The sequence below is a fragment of the Festucalex cinctus genome, chromosome 2, assembly GCF_051991245.1.
Source record: "Festucalex cinctus isolate MCC-2025b chromosome 2, RoL_Fcin_1.0, whole genome shotgun sequence".
NCBI classification, from domain to species: Eukaryota; Metazoa; Chordata; class Actinopteri; order Syngnathiformes; family Syngnathidae; genus Festucalex; species Festucalex cinctus.
In genome coordinates, this window is record NC_135412.1 from 7,492,796 (window position 1) to 7,512,761 (window position 19,966).

Genomic DNA, 19,966 nt, shown 5'->3' on the forward strand with positions numbered 1-19,966 from the left:
AATTTAGTCAATAAATTCCGTTGACAAAAACACAAATGATTTCAAGTGCGTATGTAAGTTTTAGCAGGTTTATTTTTAAACAAAGCAAAACAAACACACATGCGCGACATATAAGATGCTAACATTCTTGTTTGCTGGCAAACACAAGGCACCGTCCAAGATCAACAGATACAAAGGTCAGAAATCTTGAAAGTGAAATGGCAACTGTATACGTGCAGTTTTCCAGTAACACGTGATGTTCTTTTGATGGAATTACTTTAAAAAAATGTAATTCCATCCAAACATAATAATAATTTTGACCAAGCCTGCCACAGGTTTAAAAAAAATGTGCATTCATTGAGTAGAAAACCCAAGAGAAACATTCAATAAAATTAATATTAAACCTTGGATTTAGTTGAGATAGTGGTAGATGGCTTTTTTTCAAGATTTGTGACTCCAACTTTATGCTGTACTTAGTCCAAATAGTCCTTACTGTCACGCCGCCACCAGAGTGGCGGGTCAAGCTTTTATTTGTCACAGTCAGGTTCCTGTTTTATTTTGAAATTACTAACTCTCATCTCATCCCAGGTCACTTACCCTTCCTGCAGCTCACTGATTACCGGTCCACGCCCATGATCACCACCACCTGTTCCCAATCAACCCGGACATAAAAGCCACCTGCATTCTCCCCTCCGTTGCCGAAGTGTCACATCTCAGTGCATGGAAGCGTCCTCACAGTCCTTGTTTCACAGTCCTTGTTCGATGTCTTGCCTTGCCTTGCCTTGTCTTGCGCCCTTAGTTTGCCCCTTGTTTTCCTCCCTAGCGGAGCGCCTTTAGTTGTCCCTGTTTTTGAGTGCCCTTGTTTATTCTCCAGTTTGGAGCTCTTTTTGTTCTGCCTTTTTTCCCTCCTTGAGAGGTGTTTTTGGTTCGAATTGATTAAAGCTGCAGCCTTGTTGGCCAACTGTCACTCTGCGTCTGAGTCCTACCTCCTCGCTTCGTGTCAGTACACTTCGGCCAGCATGGACCCAGCGGAGAAGTTGGAGGCTGCACTTCGACGACAGGCCGCCCGCCTGTCGCAGACAGAGGAGCTCCAGCAGGCGATGGTCACCCGGATGGGAGAGCTCGCTGGACAGGTGAAGGAGCTAATGAGCCACCTGCGACACTCCACGCCGGCCATCACGAAACCAGAGACCGCAGAACCACCGAACCCAACTCCAGCCTTGACCGGGGCGGGGTTGAGACTGGCTTCCCCGGAGCGATACTCGGGAGACCAAGGACAATGTCAGGCATTCCTGACCGAATGCGACTTACATTTTGAACTTTCGCCACAGGCTTTCCCCACCGACCGTTCCCGTGTGGCCTTCATGATTTCACATCTGACTGGACGAGCCAGAGACTGGGCCACCACGGAATGGGCACGGCACTCCCCGACTTGCTCAAATGCAGCCGGGTTTAGCAGGGCACTTCGTCTTGTTTTCGATTCCACCAACATGGATCGGGAAAAGACTCGAGAGCTAAGTAATCTCAGACAAGGCCGAGAATCGGTTAATGACTATGCGATCCGATTCCGAACTCTAGCGGCCAAGAGTGGCTGGAATGAGACAGCCCTCTTTGATCATTTTTTGAAGGGGCTCTCCGCCGCTATGCAAGAACTCCTACTACCCGTGGACTTACCTAGCGACTTGGACTCGTTGATCTCGCTGGCCATCCGCATCGATCACCGACGGCGAGATCTCATGCACACCAGCGGTCACCATCGAAGGACCGGCTCCGAATTCTTTCGGCACCCCGCAGCAATGGAGTCACCACAAGGGGCGCCTCTCCAGTCGTCCACCATGGGGAGGTCCAGCGAGATTGGCGAGGAGCCGATGCAGCTGGACCGCGCCCGACTGACTCACCATGAACGCCAGCGACGTCGTCAAGAGGGGCGGTGCTACTATTGTGGAGAAAGAGGACATTTGGTGGTAGCTTGTCCTACCAAGCGAGGCCCTCCGGTGACTTCCGAGACTCCCAAACAGGTCAAGAACCGAAAACTCACGCAAGTCACGATTTCCGGCAATGCCATTTCCACAGACCTACTAGCTCTCATCGACTCTGGAGCGGACGAGAGCCTCATGGATTGGGGTCTGGTGGAAAGATTGCAGGCAGGCACGGAGCCACTTTCCACCCATATGAGGGCCAGGGCGCTCAATGGGAAAGACTTATTTCTCATCACGCATGTCACAGAGCCACTCGAGATTCACATTGGGCAGCACAGAGAACTCCTTCGTTTTCATGTCTTCCGCTCCCCATCACACACACTGGTCCTGGGACACCCCTGGTTGCAGTTGCACAACCCCCGCATCGACTGGCGATCGGGGCAAGTCCTGGACTGGGGAAAGGACTGTGAACACCATGGGTTGGAGCGGCCAGCGGCAGAGGCACCTCCCGCTGCCGTCCGACAGGTGACTCTTGTGAATGACCAGGAATACCCGGACCTGAACACCGTTCCCACCTGCTATCATCCTCTCAGGGAGGTGTTCAGCAAAACCAAGGCCATGTCACTTCCCCCACATCGATCCTATGACTGTGCAATTGAGCTGATTCCTGGGTCTTCCATTCCGAAGGGGAGATTGTACTCGGTTTCGGGCCCCGAACGCAAAGCCTTGAATGAGTACATCGACACGTCTTTGAAAGCAGGACTTATACGGCCATCGTCATCGCCAGCTGGAGCTGGTTTTTTCTTCGTGGGCAAGAAGGATGGTTCGTTACGTCCTTGTATTGACTACAGCCCTTTGAATGAAATCACAGTCAAGAACCGTTATCCTCTGCCTCTGATGTCCTCAGTATTTGACCAGCTCCAGCAAGCCAAGGTGTTCACCAAATTAGATCTTCGAAACGCCTATCATCTCGTCCGTATTCGTGCAGGGGATGAATGGAAGACCGGCTTTAATACTCCCAGAGGCCACTATGAATACTTAGTCATGCCCTTTGGACTCACGAATGCGCCAGCAGTTTTCCAGGCCATGATTAATGACGTGCTCAAGGACTTCATCGACCAGTTCGTATATGTTTATTTGGACGACATTTTGATCTACTCACCGGACTTGAAGACCCACCAGCACCACGTTACCCAAGTCCTGAAACGCCTGCTTGACCATCAACTCTATGTAAAGGCTGAGAAGAGCCTTTTTCACACCGACACCATCTCATTTCTGGGATTCGTGGTATCCCCGGGCAAGGTCGAGATGGAGTCGGAGAAGGTCAGCGCTGTCAGGGACTGGCCCACACCTGAATCCAGGAAGAAGGTGCAACAATTCCTGGGATTCGCCAACTTTTACAGACGCTTTATCCGCAACTTCAGCTCCATCGCAGCTCCACTCCATGCCTTGACCTCTCCACAGCAACGCTTTGCCTGGACCCCGGAAGCCAATACCGCATTCAACCAACTCAAGAAACGTTTCACAGAGACTCCAATACTCAGAGTGCCCGATCCTACCCGCCAGTTCATTGTCGAGGTAGATGCCTCAAATCTGGGCGTCGGAGCCGTCCTATCCCAAAGGAACCAGGAGGATGGAAAAGTGCACCCCTGCGCCTTCTTGTCTCGGAAACTCTCAAAGGCCGAGCGCAACTACAGCGTTGGAGACCGAGAATTGCTGGCTGTAAAGGTCGCCCTAGAAGAGTGGAGGCACTGGCTGGAGGGCGCGGAACACCCTTTCATTATATGGACAGATCACCGCAACCTGGAGTACCTGCGCCAAGCAAAAAGACTAAACCCCCGACAGGCCAGGTGGTCCTTGTTTTTTAACAGATTTTCTTTTTCTCTGACCTACAGACCCGGAAGCAAGAATATCAAAGCCGACGCACTATCACGAATTCATGATCCTGATACCACTGTGACCGAACCTGAACCCATCCTTCCCAAAGACTGCGTAATAGGCACGATGTCCTGGCAAATCGAGGAGGAGGTCAAGGAGGCCCTCAAAGACACGAGCCCTCCCAAGCAGTGTCCACCACGACGGCTCTATGTACCAGAAACCCTGCGAGCTCAGGTGATCCATTGGGCACACACCGCTCGTTTGTCTTGCCACCCAGGAACCCGCAGGACTCTGTTTGCCGTCGCCCGGAGGTTCTGGTGGCCTTCCATGGAGGCCTCGGTGCAGGAGTACGTCAAAGCCTGCCCAGTATGTGCCAGAAACAAAACATCGACACAACCACGGATGGGCCTTCTTCAACCGCTCCCTGTACCTTCAAGACCCTGGGCCGAAATATCATTAGACTTTGTCACTGGACTTCCCGTTTCACACGGTAAAACCACCATTCTCACTGTTGTCGACCGCTTTTCAAAAATGGTCCGTTTCATCCCACTCTCCAAGCTACCCTCAGCCAAACGTACTGCAGAAGTCATGATTGACCAGGTGTTCCGGGTCCATGGATTCCCTCGACACATTGTGTCAGACCGCGGACCTCAATTCGTGTCAAGATTCTGGAGAGAGTTTTGCAAAGCTCTAGGGGCCAAGGCAAACCTGACCTCCGGGTACCACCCGGAGGCCAACGGACAAGCGGAACGCCTCAACCAGCAGCTAGAGACAGGACTCCGGTGCCTGGTTTCCCAAAACCCATCATCATGGAGCGAAAATCTGGTATGGGTCGAACTCGCGCACAATTCTCTCCCCACATCTGCTACAGGTATCACGCCCTTCAAGTGTGTTCACGGCTACGATCCTCCCTACTTCGCGGACCTGGAAGAGGAAGCTTCAGTGCCCTCGGTCCACGCAATGGTCCGCAGGTGTCGCCGAATCTGGTCAGCAGCTCGACTGGCACTACAGCGTCAAGGGGACAGAATGAAAAGAGCTGCTGACCGGAAGAGGAGGCCCGCGCCACAGTACCAGCCAGGTCAAAGAGTCTGGCTGTCCACAAAGAACCTACACCTCAAGGTACCATGTCCAAAGTTGGCCCCTAGATTCGTGGGGCCTTTCCCGATTGCCAAGACCATAGGTCCTGCCGCCGTGCGCCTTCGCCTGCCTCGATCCCTCCGCGCCCACCCCACCTTCCACGTGAGTCAGGTCAAGCCAGTCCAGGACAGTTCCCTGGTCCCGTCCGAGCCTGCGCCGCCCCCTCCGGAGATGGTGGAGGGGGGCCCGGTGTATAAAGTGAGAAAGTTGTTGGACGTCAGAAAGCGGGGCCGGGGACACCAATACCTGGTGGATTGGGAGGGTTACGGGCCAGAAGAGAGGCAGTGGGTGCCCGCCCGGTTCATCGTGGACCCCTCCCTCATCGATGAATTCTATGATGAACACCCCGAGATTCCTGGGCCGTCGAGAGCCGGCCGTTGAGGGGGGGGTACTGTCACGCCGCCACCAGAGTGGCGGGTCAAGCTTTTATTTGTCACAGTCAGGTTCCTGTTTTATTTTGAAATTACTAACTCTCATCTCATCCCAGGTCACTTACCCTTCCTGCAGCTCACTGATTACCGGTCCACGCCCATGATCACCACCACCTGTTCCCAATCAACCCGGACATAAAAGCCACCTGCATTCTCCCCTCCGTTGCCGAAGTGTCACATCTCAGTGCATGGAAGCGTCCTCACAGTCCTTGTTTCACAGTCCTTGTTCGATGTCTTGCCTTGCCTTGTCTTGCGCCCTTAGTTTGCCCCTTGTTTTCCTCCCTAGCGGAGCGCCTTTAGTTGTCCCTGTTTTTGAGTGCCCTTGTTTATTCTCCAGTTTGGAGCTCTTTTTGTTCTGCCTTTTTTCCCTCCTTGAGAGGTGTTTTTGGTTCGAATTGATTAAAGCTGCAGCCTTGTTGGCCAACTGTCACTCTGCGTCTGAGTCCTACCTCCTCGCTTCGTGTCACTTACAGACATAAATCCATGTTGTTCTAAGCTAAGTGTGTAAGTGAATGTCTGTGTTGCCTCTAATTGATAGATGACCAGTCTCACCAAATCAGCCATTATTGAACCATAACGAACGAACGGATGATGGATGGTATATAGAGTCTGATGGCTAACATTCAAATATCATTTTGAAATTAAACATCTTCAGTCATCATAAAAAGCCCACAACATTTCAGGTGGCAGGAGAAGAAATCAAATTTGATTTTACACTGGCATCGATTCCAAGAGTGGGTTTCACCTTTGTTTTAAAAGCAGGTCTTCTTGACACATTGAAAACAATGAATTACTTCAATACAGTACCAGCAGATGCTATAAAAAATATATGAAAGAAACAAACAAACTAAAAATAAAAACACCAGTGCCCTTTTGATCAGTGTTTTTTGTCTTTTATCGACGTTACCTGAAGGAACACACTAACAAAACAAACAACAAAGACTAATCAAACATTACAACAATAATTTACTTTTTTGGTTTCATTTCATATTCTATTTTGTATGCTATCTTGAGTGAGTAGACATAATTGCATAAATTATTTTAGTTTTCTTCTTTCTATTTGTAATGCACTTTTAACCAAATTACAAGTCTAAGGATGTTCAATTTTCTGCTAAAGTAGAAGTGTAAAACAATGTACGGTATACCAAACAGCTTTAGTCTAAGGCAGCGATTCCCAACCAGAGCACCATGGCACTCTAAAAAGTGTACCATGCAAGATCATCTGGGGTATTGTTGCAAACTATCCAATTTCACTTACAATTTGTCAAAAAATTATTACGTATTCATTTCGTCGTTGTTGTTCATTTAGCTATGCCAGCAACGGATAGTGAAAACGCAGAAGAATGAAATGCCCTTCCATTAAATGGCAGACGCTACAATAAATCTGTGTATTCACCTGGTGTTATGGCTTCCTGCAAGTTTATCAGCTTTGTGTTCAATTAAACAGGCCAAGATGTCACACACATTAAGATCAATTGTGATCACCATTATTTCAGTAGTTCTGTTTCGTGGTGTACCGTGAGACGTTTCTTACCTAAATTGGGAGTCTCGGCTCATTAAAGGTTGGGAAAGCCTGGACGAGGGAACTTGATTTTTTTTGTTTTGTTTTTGTTGTTTTACTGTTAGATACAAAAGAGTAAAAAGATGTTTGATTTTAAACGTGTACTCAGTAAAAGACCTAGTTTTGTTTGTTTTCCAGAAATTGAAATGAATAACTATAAAAAGATGAAGTCACCCGTCTGTGCATAACCTACTACATTATGGATAGATCTTTGTAAAAGTGTGCATTATAAAAATACAAGTTAGCAATAACAAACACAAGCAAAACTGTTTCAGATACAGTATAAGAATAACTGCAGTTCTGAATGGATGAGGGATTTCCTTGCCATAATATAATGGCTACATTTTGAGCTGATTATGATGAAGTTAAACTTATGCACTTCAACTTAACTGCTTCAAAATGTGCCTAATATTATGGTCCAAGATGTGCTTTAAAGTGCAAAATGTGCTAATATCGTGAACGACCTCCTTCGAAAGCGTGATGCTCCTTATGAGCTGTAATCAAAGCAGATATGAGTATTACTTACATTTCTAAGCGTCACACAACCCATGACAGGATTGCAGAAAGACACATTGTGATCTGGAAATACTCACGTTTGTAAAACACTGCTTTAAAAGGCGTCTGCGGAAGGAGCTCATGGATCCTCCCTAAAACTTTGGACTCATCAGCGCAGGAAGCGTTTCCATTCCACACCTGAACAACATCGTCTCGGTCTCTTACGCTGACGCTGACACCAACCACTTCATCTTCTGTGTTTGAAGTGAGTCACGGGCAATTGGTGAAATATTGATTATAGATTATATGCCTTGCAACCGAGTTACTGAAACGACTGCTTACCTGGGGCACAATAATCACTGAACTGTTCCCCAATGGTGGCCAGTAGCAATTCCGTCCATACTGCTGACTGTGGAGACAAGGACAATTTTAATTAGCTCATTGCATGATAGTGAAAATAATAAATAAATAAATAAATATTTCATATAATCACAACACTCACTGTGCACTCCTTCGGTACTTTCAACCTCCAAACGCCACCTTTAGCATTACTTTCTTCCTCCCTGTTTGGAAAAAAGCAGACATTATATTACATGACACCAGTTATGCCTTATTTTGTTCAAAAGTAAACTTAAGTATTCACACGACATATTCATCTTTAATATAACTCACCAGAGTGGTTTCCTTTCACCTCTCATCAAGTGATAGCTGCACCTCAGTGGCAAGTTGGCAACATTAGGTATGTTGTTATAAACTCTCCAAAAGTTCTAGAGGAAACAAACATTTTATTATTGTTTCCTGGTAAAGGAAGTTCAGACAGTCTCAGCTTGTTAACATGTTCATTTTATTTCATTTTCATTTATGGAAATACCAACCAGAGAATTTTATTGCCCTTTAACTAGCACCGCTATAGTGGGGAATTCAACAACAGGCAATTTGACTTTTGTACGACTGTGCCATGTTGAATTAGTCCCATGTTGACAGTTTTTTATGTACATGAGATAAACCACTTGAGATGCAACATCTTGTTGGCAATTAGTTTAAGTATTAACCTATGATTAATAAACCTGAAATTCTTAAATGTAGGACAACATAATATTTTGAGTTTAAATGAGTAAATTTCAGTCATGCTATTGTGCAATTGTATTATGCTTCCAACTCTGTGAACGATGGTGCCGTTTTGTAACAACACTTTAAAAGATAGTGAATCTTGCCTGGACGGTCTCCACAGTGTAGATTTTCTTCAGGTTGGACTCACATTCAGCTGCTGTAGCTCCTGGTCGACATCTGGTAAAGGGGATACTTATTTAAATGTCATTTCTTAAAAATAAAAGTCATCCATTTGACATGTTCCAAGCAACAATTCTGCCCAGCGTGTGTCACTTATATGTGTGCTGCCGATCAAACTGACAGCATGGAGGTGGGAATCACATGACAAATCAGCAAGTAAACAACTCTGACCTCATTAGAACACAGCACCCTCTAAAATGTACATGACGTGGTGGGTGAAGCTTGTGTAACTCTTAGTGATTCAACATGAAATTGGATCTGAAATGACAAGTGGATGTCGAATAAGTGGGGCCAAGTGAAGACTATGAGGCACCCGTTTCTAAAGGCAACCCTAGAGATCAACTGGTTTGTAGCAATAAAACGTACTTAACATGTAAAGTGAGAAGTGAATTTGACCTTTTGTGAAATTAGTTTCAGTATATGTAAACTTTTTTTCTTTTTCTTTCTCGCTTTCTTTCTTTTTTATTCTAGGATCCTCGCAAGCAGGTGTCTTTTCAATGTAGGTCAAAGAGAAAATGGGTCAAGGAAAGATATAATAGCAACTTTTGTTTGACGTTTTTTCAAAACAATTTAGTTAAACAGGGCAGCGACTATTAATCATTTAATACTTGCTACATGCGTCATCCAATTTCTTTGTCCTCTTGAGGCCAGAGACCAATTTTAATATTTCAAATGGAAATCAGTGACTTACTTATCAAGCCAGAAGGTCCAGGCAGAATGTAAGGGCAGAATGTCATTTTCTTTATCGTGAAAGAAGTTTCCCAAATCTGTGTCTCGTCCTCGGATGTGAATGTTGGGCTCCAGGAGAGCCATCGGACTTGATGCAGAGCTCAAATGTAACGTGGCAGCCACCGGGACTGCCATTGATGGTTTTCGCCGAAGAACTCTAATGGCTTTGTCGAAAAAAAGAGGCAGCCGTCTTGAGACGCTGTTTCCACCACAGCTTCTGTGTTATATGTGTACGTTTGCTAGGTGAAACTTAAGTAAACCTGATGATCAGCTGATGACTCATCGCGCCCCCACGTCAACAACAAAACAATGACGTTTGCTGTATAGAAATGCAAACCAGAAGTTCCGATGCCTGACGTCCACGGAAAACCATACGTTGTATTTGCCGTTGTGGCAGTTCGGTTAAAAACGTATTTAAACAGTAAACACCACTTCCATAATACTGACGAAACGTGCCTTCCGTAAATGTATGACGTCATCATAGACATGCGCAGTCTTCACCCGGACCAGCTTTGTTATGTTTCTGCCTGCTATTGCTAACTAGCGAATACAGTATTTCCTTCGGTTACCGGAGGCAGCGATGGACACCGAAGCGTTATTGGAAGCGTTTCAAGGCAAACTTTCAATTTACTAAAATGAATGATGCCGCGTTCGTGAGAGCTTATGACAATTTTTTTGCGCCGAGTTGTACCGCTAACGGTTGCTAACTACGTGATCGCAACTTAGCATGCAACCTAGCAAGTTTGCAAGCTCTGCAATTTCCATAACTAATTCATTGGGGATCGATATCAAGTATGCTAGGCAGTAACTGTATATTGTAATAAGCTTTCAAATGAACCGGTATTTTTGTTTTGTTTTTGTAGTTGACGTAATAGGATTTAATGGTGTGGTGTTTATAGTACGTACTTGTTTTGTTTTGTTTCCAAGTCTACCAATCGACTCATCCTTTGCCTAAAGTTAATATTTTATTGCGTCGTCCTCGAAAATACCCAGCTATCTATGTATGTGTTTTAATTCTGGTCAAAATCATTTAAAAATGTATCAATGTCGTCATAAACAGACTTTGAAAAGAAAGTGAAAAGGGATACAAGTCCAATATTGGAGCAATTCCTGTGCCATGTTGCCAAGACGGGAGAAGCAATGTGAGTTTCTTCAAATTTGTACTTGATTACATAGCCTACATTCTATTGTCATCCAAGTCAGGGTGGTATTACAATTGTTTGTGATAATTCTTTTGCAGACTTGATGTGACCAAATATCTGATCTCTCCTAGGATCCCGTGGTCACAATTCAAATCGTACTTCATGTTTAAGTTGGAGAACGTCATAGATGATTTTCACTCATCGACACCTGAGCAGAGAGGCACGCACAATCCCAATGTAGAACACGTTCCTTTCGAAGAGATGAAGCAGAGGATATTAAAAATAGTTGACAGCTATAATGGGTGAGTGAAAAAATGTTGTAAGAGTCTCCCTCTTTCAGTTTAGCTTTATTTATAATAACCATTAGGGGTGTAAAAAAAAAAAAAAATCGATTCGGCGATATATCGCGATACTACATCGCACGATTCTCGAATCGATTCAATAAAAAAAAAAATCGATTTTTTTTTTTTTTTTTTTTTTTTTTTTTTTTTTTTTAAGAGCTCAGAATTGTTCATTCGGTAGTCTTACCGATTCAACGTCTTATCATCATTGCCTTTTTGTGTGTGTGTGTGTGTGTGTGTGTGTGTGTGTGTGTGTGTGTGTGTGTGTGTGTGTGTGTGTGTGTGTGTGTGAATCGATTTTTAAACTTCAATTTTTAATGGAAAAATATTCAACAACTTCAACTGACTTCGGGTTAGGATTCACACCTTGAGCATGGAAGAATGTTATATGAATGGAACATTAAGCCTTAATATTTTATTTTAATGCTCTTCAAACATGAAACAGATTACAACCTCTATAAGACTGAAATTTCAGATAAATAAATAATACATTTTCATATAAATCTTACACTCTACAAGCTTACTGATTAGTATTTTCTAAATTTGAATGAAAAAAATCGCAATAATCGACTTATAAATTCGTATCGGGATTAATCGGTATCGAATCGAATCGTGACCTGTGAATCGTGATACGAATCGAATCGTCAGGTACTAGGCAATTCACACCCCTACTAACCATTCATTGAATGGAAATGAAACCATAAGAGTGATGCACATCATGTAATTAAAAATACAATTTAAACTAATTCTCAATTGTCAAGTAATCATTGTGATGATGTACGGTATGTGCGAGCTTTCCAACTAATGAGAGTGCTTGTTGAATTGATCTTTACTGCATGACACACTCCCAAATATAAATGTCCTCGCTGTGACTAAGGGATATATTGTTAAAACATGACACTTAAATTAGTGAACTGTGGAACTGGAAGCAATTAAAGTGACAAGAAAAGAAAAACCTACCACTCATCCCGCAGCCTCACCAGACTTGAATCGGTGTTAATAAGATCATTAAAGTTTGTGGCAGGCTGAGACGAGTCCTGTGTGTTTAGGCTGGTATGTCTTTGCCAGCTTTGGCACTGTTTCATGTTCAGTGTTGATGCTGGCGCTTGCCTGTGACTCTTTCTAAACATATCTCTTGGTAACTTTCCCAGAATCCCATTCACCATTCAGCGTCTGTGTGAGCTGCTCACTGACCCCAAGCGAAACTATACAGGAACGGAGAAGTTTCTCAGGGGTTTAGAAAAGGTTAGCAGATTACTACAGATTTAGTATTGGTAATGAGTGATATTAGATAGATATGTATTCAATATTCATATTCCTGTATATATGTCTTACAGAATGTCATGGTGGTCAGCTGTGTGTACCCTAGATCTGAGTAAGTACAAAAGCTGTCATGCTTCACATTTGTGCTGAGCATTTGCTTCTTAACTGTCAGTTTTGTGCTTATTTTTTTTATTTTTTTTTATAGGAAAAATGGGGCTTCCTGCTCAAACAGAATGAATGGAGTGATGTTTCCTGGCACATCTTCTTTACACTCAGACAGGTGGGAGCCACTATTATAAGTTCTATAGCATGGAAATTTCACCAAGTAGGATGGTTAATTTTAAGATAAATGTGTTTGGGTCTCTATGCTATTCTTTTACAGTCGAAATGTAAACGGACCAGGCATACCAAAACAGTTGAACAGGCCAAAGCTGTCACTGTCTGCTTCACTTTCCACCAACGGCCTGCCTGAGTGTGCACTCAGCAAGGAGCCGGAGCCCACTGCAGAAGAGAAGGCGGAGCGTTGCATCAGGTAGGGTGCAGGGTCTGACGCTGTTGGGCCACGATGAGCCAAGTTGTGATGGCCCTTTCAGAACCAGTACTGGTCCCATATATTCATGATATAATTTGCTATATTTTAGTGATTACGTCATATAGTATTTAGCGTTGTTTTAACACTGTACAATTGCATTCATGGCTATGACTGTGTGCTAACACAGATCCATGTTAATGCTAATTCTCGATTTGTAATTAACTCATTTGCTCCCAATAACGTGTAAATACGTTTTTTTAATGTTGTAAGTGTCCAAAGACGTATTTATACGTTTTTGTTTTTGTTTGTTTTTTAAATGCTAGAGCATACAGAAGGCTTTGATGCAGCCTCTCAACTGCAAAGAACAGTTGCAGAAAAGGTAGTTATTACACAAACGGCCAGCAGGTGCCAGCAGAGCAAAGGAGATCAACCAGGGCCATCTAGAAAAAAACCTAAATTACTTAGAATTTTAAATAGATTTGTGAAAACTGATGAAACTTAGCTCTCTTCTAATGCTAATTGATGCAAAACGGAAACAGATAGAAACATACTTTTTTTTTTTTTCCTGATGAAAGAAGAGACTTAATCTTTCTTTTGGTAGGTTCCATGCTTTTATAGCAATTGAACACAATATTTTGTGGGCCTTGCAAAATCAGTCAAAATCCAGTAAAACAGCCGGGAGCGAACGGGATTGCTTCTGTGAAAATGGCTGGGAGTGAATGAGTTAAATGTATTTGTAAATTATGTTGGAAAATAAGTATTTGGTCAATAGCAAACGTTTAACTCAATACTTTTTAATATAACGTTTAATGGCAATGCCAGAGGCCAAACGTTTACTGTAGGTCTTCACCAATTTTGCACACACTATAGCTGTTATGTTTGGCCCATTCCTGCATGCTGATCTCCTCTACAGTAGTGATATGTTGGGCCTGTTTCCAGGCAACACAGACTTTCAACTCCCTCTCCACAAGTTTTCTGTGGAGTTGAGGTCTGAAGACTGGCTAGGCCACTCCAGGACCCTTCATTGCCTGGGTGGTGTGTTTGAGATCTTTGTCATGCTGGAAGAACCAGTCCTTTTCATCTTCAATGCTCTCACTGATTCGTTCTCCAAACACAACACAAGTTGAGTTTGTACTAAAAAGTTATATTTTGGTTGCATCTGACGATGTCATATGACATCCTACAAATCCTCTTCTGAATCATCCATTTGCTCTCTTGCAAAGTTTAGACAGGCCTGGAGTGGAAATGATCTGGTTTAAATAAACGGCAGGATTTGATTTCGTGTTGGCGTTAGGGATGTAGCAATAATTGGTAATATCGTGATGTCATGATATTAAAACTGCCACGATATGTCACTGTCGTCATGTCACGATATTAAAAAAAGCACATTTAAAAAAAAAAAAAGTTATGTTGATTTCCATTTCATGGTGGCTAGTTTTTCTTTAGTGCAGTTTAATTTTTACAAGGCATGTTTTGGCCCTTCCATATTTAAAATCCAAGCTATTGGTCAGGTGAAGCGAAACGTAATATGCTAGTGAACCAAGTCAATATGTGGAGGAACTCATTGTGTGCGTACATTAGCAAGTAAGTGCCTCAATATTAATTGTTATTAGAGATTATAGGTTGTTTATATGCATTGCTGGAATGTACAAAAGCACAATATTGTGTATGTGAGTATATTTTCAACTCCAGTGTAAAACAATTTGCTTATCATACATGAAGAATGAATGCACAATTGTACCTTTCTATTTTTACAGCACTAACGCTTCACTCTTGGGAGGTGAAATCATTCTGAGCCGGACAAAGAATAAACACACTGATGATGAGGAGGAGGAAGATGAGGATTCTGATGCTGAGAAGCACAACAGCAAGAGGCTAAAGGTCAACGAAAAGCAGGAGTACGACATAGCAAGTGAAAACAAGGAATCCTCGTGTACAGGCACACAGAAATCATCCGTGAGGGGTGATTCTTTAGAAGATTCTTGTGATGGAGATTACAAAAGTCAACCATCTTGTCGAACACAATCGATTACAGACGATCCAGGTAGGTGTACATGAACTCTGCCTACTATGAATCATTAAGAGTTTTTAATTCAGGCGGAAGTTCTACAGTCAATCGCAATCTGTTCTGAAATGCCAAGCATCCTACAATTTGTCTTGCAAAACGAACCGCCGCCACCATAGAAAATAAAGGAAGTAATCTTAATCTCGCTGCGGAAATGAATTTTACAATCACAATGTTTCACTGCAGTTTATTTATTTTTTTTAACCTTGTCTTCCTCCTCAGAGCCCAGTAGCCCACCAACAGAACCATGTGAAAAGGGGACCGTTGAGGAGAAGGTCCACTGCGACATCACCATTCACCAGTCAGAGCGACCACTGAAGGAGGATACGTTCATGAAGCCCAACACTGGGGACAGCAGCAGCAGCAGCAGTGACGGAGACTGCCTGCCGAGTGTCAAACTGGTTCTCCCCTCTTCTGGTAATTCGCCCAACTTGTCAACAGGGGGCGATGCAGACAATTCAAACTTCACAACGACTGAAATCAAGCCTGGGGAAAGTGAATAAATGAGCCAGTTGACCTGACTGACTCTTGACACGTTATGATACCACACCAAGGGTATGCCGTATCGCCGAGGAACTGTGGGCTGCAGAATCGGGAGTGATCGGGGCCTGGAGGGTTTGTCCACTTCAATTTGAACTGGTTGGTCAAATATCAACTATTCTTGCAGACAAAGAAGGAGATATGGAGTTTGTTTTTGTTTTTTTTCCCACTGTTGACTTTTTTCTACACTCCCGCCAACCATGTTAATATCAGACCTTTATCATTTACACCTCATATGAATTGTGTTTAACAACATCATCACTGGCATGAATTTCTAAAAGATACTTTGGTAGCTTAAGTTGTTTTAGCCTAATCGTTATTTTGACATCAAGAATGTCCCCCAGATGAACAAGAACATCTGGCTCCCCTTAATAACCTTTTCTATGGAAACTATGGACACTTTTAAAAAATATATATTTTAACATTGCACTTATAGCACTAGTTCCTTGATGGATAGTGACAAATTGTTTTAATTATTAAGTCATTTCAGCATAACATTTTCTTCAGAGTACTTTACAGTTCTTCCCTCTAATATCATGCCTCGTTTTTGATAACTCGAGATTTTTACGGTACTGTACATGCCTGTAAATCAGTTTTATGCACTTGTCATGTGTGTTCATGGCACAAAGTAAAACGAGCTGGAAAATGAATGCCTCTTACAGTTTATTCATGAAAAGAAACTGTCCTGGAAATAATGCATTTTATACACAATCTATCCAGAACAATTAGCTTTTGAGCAAGGAAGTAATTAATTTTATCTTCATGTTTATGATGACGAAATTGGCTTATGTAAGGGTATGAAACAAGTGCAGGGTTCCGCAGTTAACAGTGGCCCGTGGCCACTACGTGACTGTGTTGGGCCACCGAAAGTTCAACTGATGCTGATTTGGCACATTTGTTTTTATTTATTTATTTATTTTTTATATAAATGTCAGGTCATAAGGAATGGGTTGAACAAGGTATAAAGCTCATAAAATGTTAAATATTCAGCTACATTTTAGATTGCAAAAAAGCACAGCATGCAATAAAAAGTAATCCTACAGAAGTAATTTCCTTAAAGGTTGAACTACAGTACAATGATGTGGCGCTATGAGGAATTTACGCAAAAATCTATTTATTAGCAGAGTAACATCTTAGCTGTTCACAATGGGTACTCCTGCAAGCCTAGACTGCATTTGGGTTCGAATTTCCCGCCCTCTTGACGTGTGCTGCGTGATAAAGGGAGTGTGCAGTTTCAATTTTTGGCCACATGCGGCAGTAGCGATTCAAAATACAGTTCCCTGTATTGAGCAGCTTCATATAATCATTGAAAATTACAGTATTGTGACAAGAATATATAGGCAAGGCACCCAAGAAGGCTTTATGTAGGACACTGAAAATGTGACCTCCCCCTTACATTCAAGTTTACATACACAGATTTCCTATATGACAAAGTTAATGATCAAATACAGATGCAAAGACCAATGTACAATACTGTCAAGTTACAGGAATGTTCTACAGTGTTGAAGTTACTGCTGCAGTGAATGTTTTTGCATGTACAGTAGTTTAACTTAGCCAACAGTACCTTAAAACTTTTGCACAGTACAGCCAGGAAGGCTGTCAATTGTAGTGCTGTTTCATTTTCTTGAGGTTTATTAGTTCAAATACATCTGGTGTGACTGACTGTCAGTGGGGTGAAGTCCATGATGGCCTTGACACTTCTCAGCTAAGATTAACATAATCGCTGTTGTCAGCCGGTATGGAGGGATGGGATGGTATTAATGACCATGGCAAGCTTTCAATCCATATGATAGTGTACACATATTGCATGTACAGTATAATATTGTGATATTTGAGTTGCTTAAGTACTTTTCTCACAGTGCAAGGCTTTTTTTTTTCTTTTTTCTTTTTTTTTTAACAGGTGTCTACAAACAAGCATCATTTTCAATCCAAATGTTACATTGTCTATGTACATGAGATTTTAGAAAGATTACAAAATGTCTATAGATTCTGTAAGCCAAACATGTAGACGAAGCGCCAGTGAAATAACCTGACACGTGAAGGTCGCAGCTAATGGTGAGATTGAAACCTGGATGAGTCATCCGACTCATCAAAATGCCTCCATCTTGGGAAAGATTACCAAAGAGAAGCGTCATTAACATAATTTAAATGTATATTCACATTTTTTAAAGGATTTATAAGACATTTAGAAAATGGTTCCATTACATTGGCCAGGGTCCAAGCTCCCCGCACTGACAAAGACTTCTGCTACAGATGGCCTCTGAGTTAAATGTCAAGTCAACAATAAACTTAATGAGAACATGGGGGAAGGATCTAATATTGTACAGTATATAGACTCGACAATGCATAGCCTATTGTGGGAATGAAGCAACGGTAAATGACAATCCTCTCATGATGCGTCTGTGGACCGATTGAATTTGACAAGTGGACATTTGTAATCCCCTCATGAGAGCCATAACAACCTCTGTCTCGTCCTGTCATTCAGATGGGATTCAACCAAGACTAACTTTCAGCAATGCAGCCGGCACGTCATTTCAGATAATTTCAATTGACTAGCTTACTCACAAAACATTTAGGTACTAATAGTCAGGGCAAAGTGTATTATGTAATGTGATTCTCGCGGTCTTCAGGGTGCTGCGATAAATCTTTCCACAATGGGTCAGCGCCTAAGTGAGGACAGTGACCCAGACAAGGAAATAGATGTGGCAGAGCTGCAGGAATGGTACAAGAAGTTTGTGGTAGAATGCCCAAGTGGAACACTATTTATGCACGAGTTCAAGAGTTTTTTTGGGGTCGCCGATAACAAGGAGGCTTCAGATTACATCGAAAGCATGTTTCGGGCCTTCGACAAGAATGGAGTAAGTAGCAACCTCGTTTGGATGTGTAACTTAGGGAATGCATCTATTGTGTCTTTTAACTGTTTGTTTCTCATGTGTACAGGACAACACAATTGACTTTCTCGAGTATGTTGCAGCGTTGAACTTGGTCCTTAGGGGTAAATTGGAGCATAAATTGAAATGGACGTTCAAAATGTATGATAAAGATGGAAGTGGGTGCATTGATAAAACAGAGCTTCTTGAAATTGTGGAGGTAACCTATCATTTCAGTTCAATTTCATGTCAATTTGTAATAATGAATTCAACTTGACACTTACCCAAACATCCTGTCTGATCACCCCCAAGTCTATTTATCGGCTGAAGAAAGCATGCCACGGAGAGCTGGATGAAGAGTGCAATCTTTTGACCCCAGACCAAGTTGTGGATCGGATATTTGAGCTGGTTGATGAAAATGGAGATGGTGAGTTTAACAATTTTCTGACATCTTAAAACACTGCATGGATGATTTAAGAGCTCATTGTTAGCTTTAATTGCTTTAAATTGAAAACCTCACTGCTAATCATGTCCTGTGTATACAATGGATGTTCATGTTAACAAAGGACAAATTGTACAATCACAAACGATCCCCCCGCACACACACTTAGGCGAACTCTCCCTGGACGAGTTCATCGATGGAGCACGGAGGGACAAGTGGGTGATGAAGATGCTACAGATGGATGTCAACCCTGGGGACTGGATCAATGAGCAAAGACGCAGTGTGAACTTCTAAAGGCTGGAGAAGGGACTGTCTGTCACATGCACAAAGTTTTAGTGTGACATGACGCCAATCCTGCTTTCTCTCACTGAGCTTCCATGAATGTAAACACCCAGTCTAGCTAGTATAGTTGTGTATATGTTATACAGAAAAGAAATACTGAATTTAGGATTAATAATATTTTGTTGCAGGTTTGAGGAATGATCATTTGAAAATGTAAACACTGGCAGTTTTATAGAAATAAAATGATGCATATGTTTGTTTCCTAATTATTGTGAGATGTTCATTAATATGATCAGTTTCTTTGCATAAATGAATATCATTAAGAATAATATCATAAAGGTAATTTCAGCCAATTTTTTTTCCATAACTATCAAAGTGGTAGCCATTCACGTTTAATCAGAACCCAAGTAGCTCTCAGCTCCAATAAGGTTGGTGACCTGATTTTATTTTTTTTTCTGTCAGTACAACTTTGGAGGCCTCACTGTTAGAGCTGCCCGTCTGTGTTGAACAACAAATGCTTCGTTGCAGCCAGTTTTTGTTACAGTAAAATATTTTGCAGATATATCTTGAGTCACTGTCAATCTTTACATCATCTGAAACTACTATGCAAACTGAGACGACTATAGATCAGTAAATATGGTCATGTTGTACCTCCCAAAAAAGGTTGCGACCAAAACCTGCACGGTGCAACCAGTGCTAGAAGTGCAAAAGTTTGCGTTGATTGTACTTTTTATTTTATTTTTTTGTAAACAAGTGATTGGTTTCATGCAGGACAAAGTAGGGGCGAGTGGGGCGCAGTACAACTAATATCTATCAACCATCCATCTATAGTGCCGAATCAGCGATGGTTAATTTTAATCCTCTTTAACTATAACTCAATGTCCAATGCTTTAGTTGTGTGTTAATTTTAAGAAAACAGGAACAAGAACAAAATGGTCACCAATGTGGTGCCCACGGGCACCAGATAGCCCTCAAGAATCACATTTAGCTCACGGCCACGGACCTGCTCCAAGATTCGCTGACTGGCAGACTCAGTGGCAGATTTAGAAAAATAAAATAAAACAAACAAA

At 42.5% G+C, this 19,966-nt stretch overlaps 3 protein-coding genes across 5 annotated transcripts; 2 read left to right on the plus strand and 1 right to left on the minus strand.

Moving 5' to 3' along the window:
* Positions 1-54: 54 nt before the first annotated feature.
* On the minus strand, positions 55-9,901 carry LOC144013548 (eukaryotic translation initiation factor 4E type 3-like). Its single transcript, XM_077512560.1, has 7 exons — positions 9,382-9,901; positions 8,615-8,687; positions 8,073-8,167; positions 7,903-7,963; positions 7,743-7,809; positions 7,499-7,654; positions 55-7,399 (listed from the first exon to the last, which is right to left on the minus strand). Exons 1-7 carry the CDS (start codon positions 9,552-9,554, stop codon positions 7,353-7,355), a joined length of 672 nt encoding a protein of 223 aa, XP_077368686.1. The 5' UTR covers positions 9,555-9,901; the 3' UTR covers positions 55-7,352.
* Positions 8,939-15,952, plus strand: LOC144013546 (serine/threonine-protein phosphatase 4 regulatory subunit 2-A-like). 3 transcript variants are annotated; one of them, XM_077512559.1, is made up of 10 exons: positions 8,939-9,035; positions 9,162-9,189; positions 10,480-10,561; positions 10,693-10,863; positions 12,054-12,147; positions 12,240-12,277; positions 12,371-12,445; positions 12,548-12,697; positions 14,455-14,741; positions 14,985-15,952. In XM_077512559.1, coding segments are annotated over exons 3-10 (1,098 nt in total). In that variant the 5' UTR covers positions 8,939-9,035; positions 9,162-9,189; positions 10,480-10,559; the 3' UTR covers positions 15,266-15,952. The 3 variants fall into 3 exon arrangements, with proteins under 3 accessions (XP_077368685.1, XP_077368683.1, XP_077368684.1); XM_077512557.1 differs by lacking the exons at positions 8,939-9,035; positions 9,162-9,189 and adding an exon at positions 9,219-10,033 and having other exon boundaries at positions 10,660-10,863; XM_077512558.1 differs by lacking the exons at positions 8,939-9,035; positions 9,162-9,189 and adding an exon at positions 9,223-10,033.
* Positions 15,953-17,749: 1,797 nt separating this feature from the next.
* guca1b (guanylate cyclase activator 1B) lies at positions 17,750-19,162 on the plus strand. Its single transcript, XM_077512561.1, has 4 exons — positions 17,750-18,160; positions 18,243-18,392; positions 18,485-18,599; positions 18,784-19,162. Exons 1-4 carry the CDS (start codon positions 17,957-17,959, stop codon positions 18,906-18,908), a joined length of 594 nt encoding a protein of 197 aa, XP_077368687.1. The 5' UTR covers positions 17,750-17,956; the 3' UTR covers positions 18,909-19,162.
* The last annotated feature ends 804 nt before the right edge of the window (positions 19,163-19,966 follow it).

Excerpts from the sequence above, each read along its gene's own strand:
- LOC144013548 (XM_077512560.1), bottom strand. The coding sequence starts at position 9,554 with ATGGCAGTCCCGGTGGCTGCCACGTTACATTTGAGCTCTGCATCAAGT. Across the intron at positions 7,964-8,072 it reads GGTGAAAGGAAACCACTCTG|GGAGGAAGAAAGTAATGCTA; the intron begins GTGAGTTATATT and ends TTTTCCAAACAG. Across the intron at positions 7,400-7,498 it reads TAAAGCAGTGTTTTACAAAC|CTCATAAGGAGCATCACGCT; the intron begins GTGAGTATTTCC and ends CTTTGATTACAG.
- LOC144013546 (XM_077512557.1), top strand. The coding sequence starts at position 10,000 with ATGGACACCGAAGCGTTATTGGAAGCGTTTCAAG. Across the intron at positions 12,278-12,370 it reads TGTGTGTACCCTAGATCTGA|GAAAAATGGGGCTTCCTGCT; the intron begins GTAAGTACAAAA and ends TTTTTTTTATAG. Across the intron at positions 14,742-14,984 it reads ATCGATTACAGACGATCCAG|AGCCCAGTAGCCCACCAACA; the intron begins GTAGGTGTACAT and ends CTTCCTCCTCAG.
- guca1b (XM_077512561.1), top strand. The coding sequence starts at position 17,957 with ATGGGTCAGCGCCTAAGTGAGGACAGTGACCCAGACAAGGAAATAGAT. Across the intron at positions 18,161-18,242 it reads GGGCCTTCGACAAGAATGGA|GACAACACAATTGACTTTCT; the intron begins GTAAGTAGCAAC and ends TCATGTGTACAG. Across the intron at positions 18,393-18,484 it reads AGCTTCTTGAAATTGTGGAG|TCTATTTATCGGCTGAAGAA; the intron begins GTAACCTATCAT and ends ATCACCCCCAAG.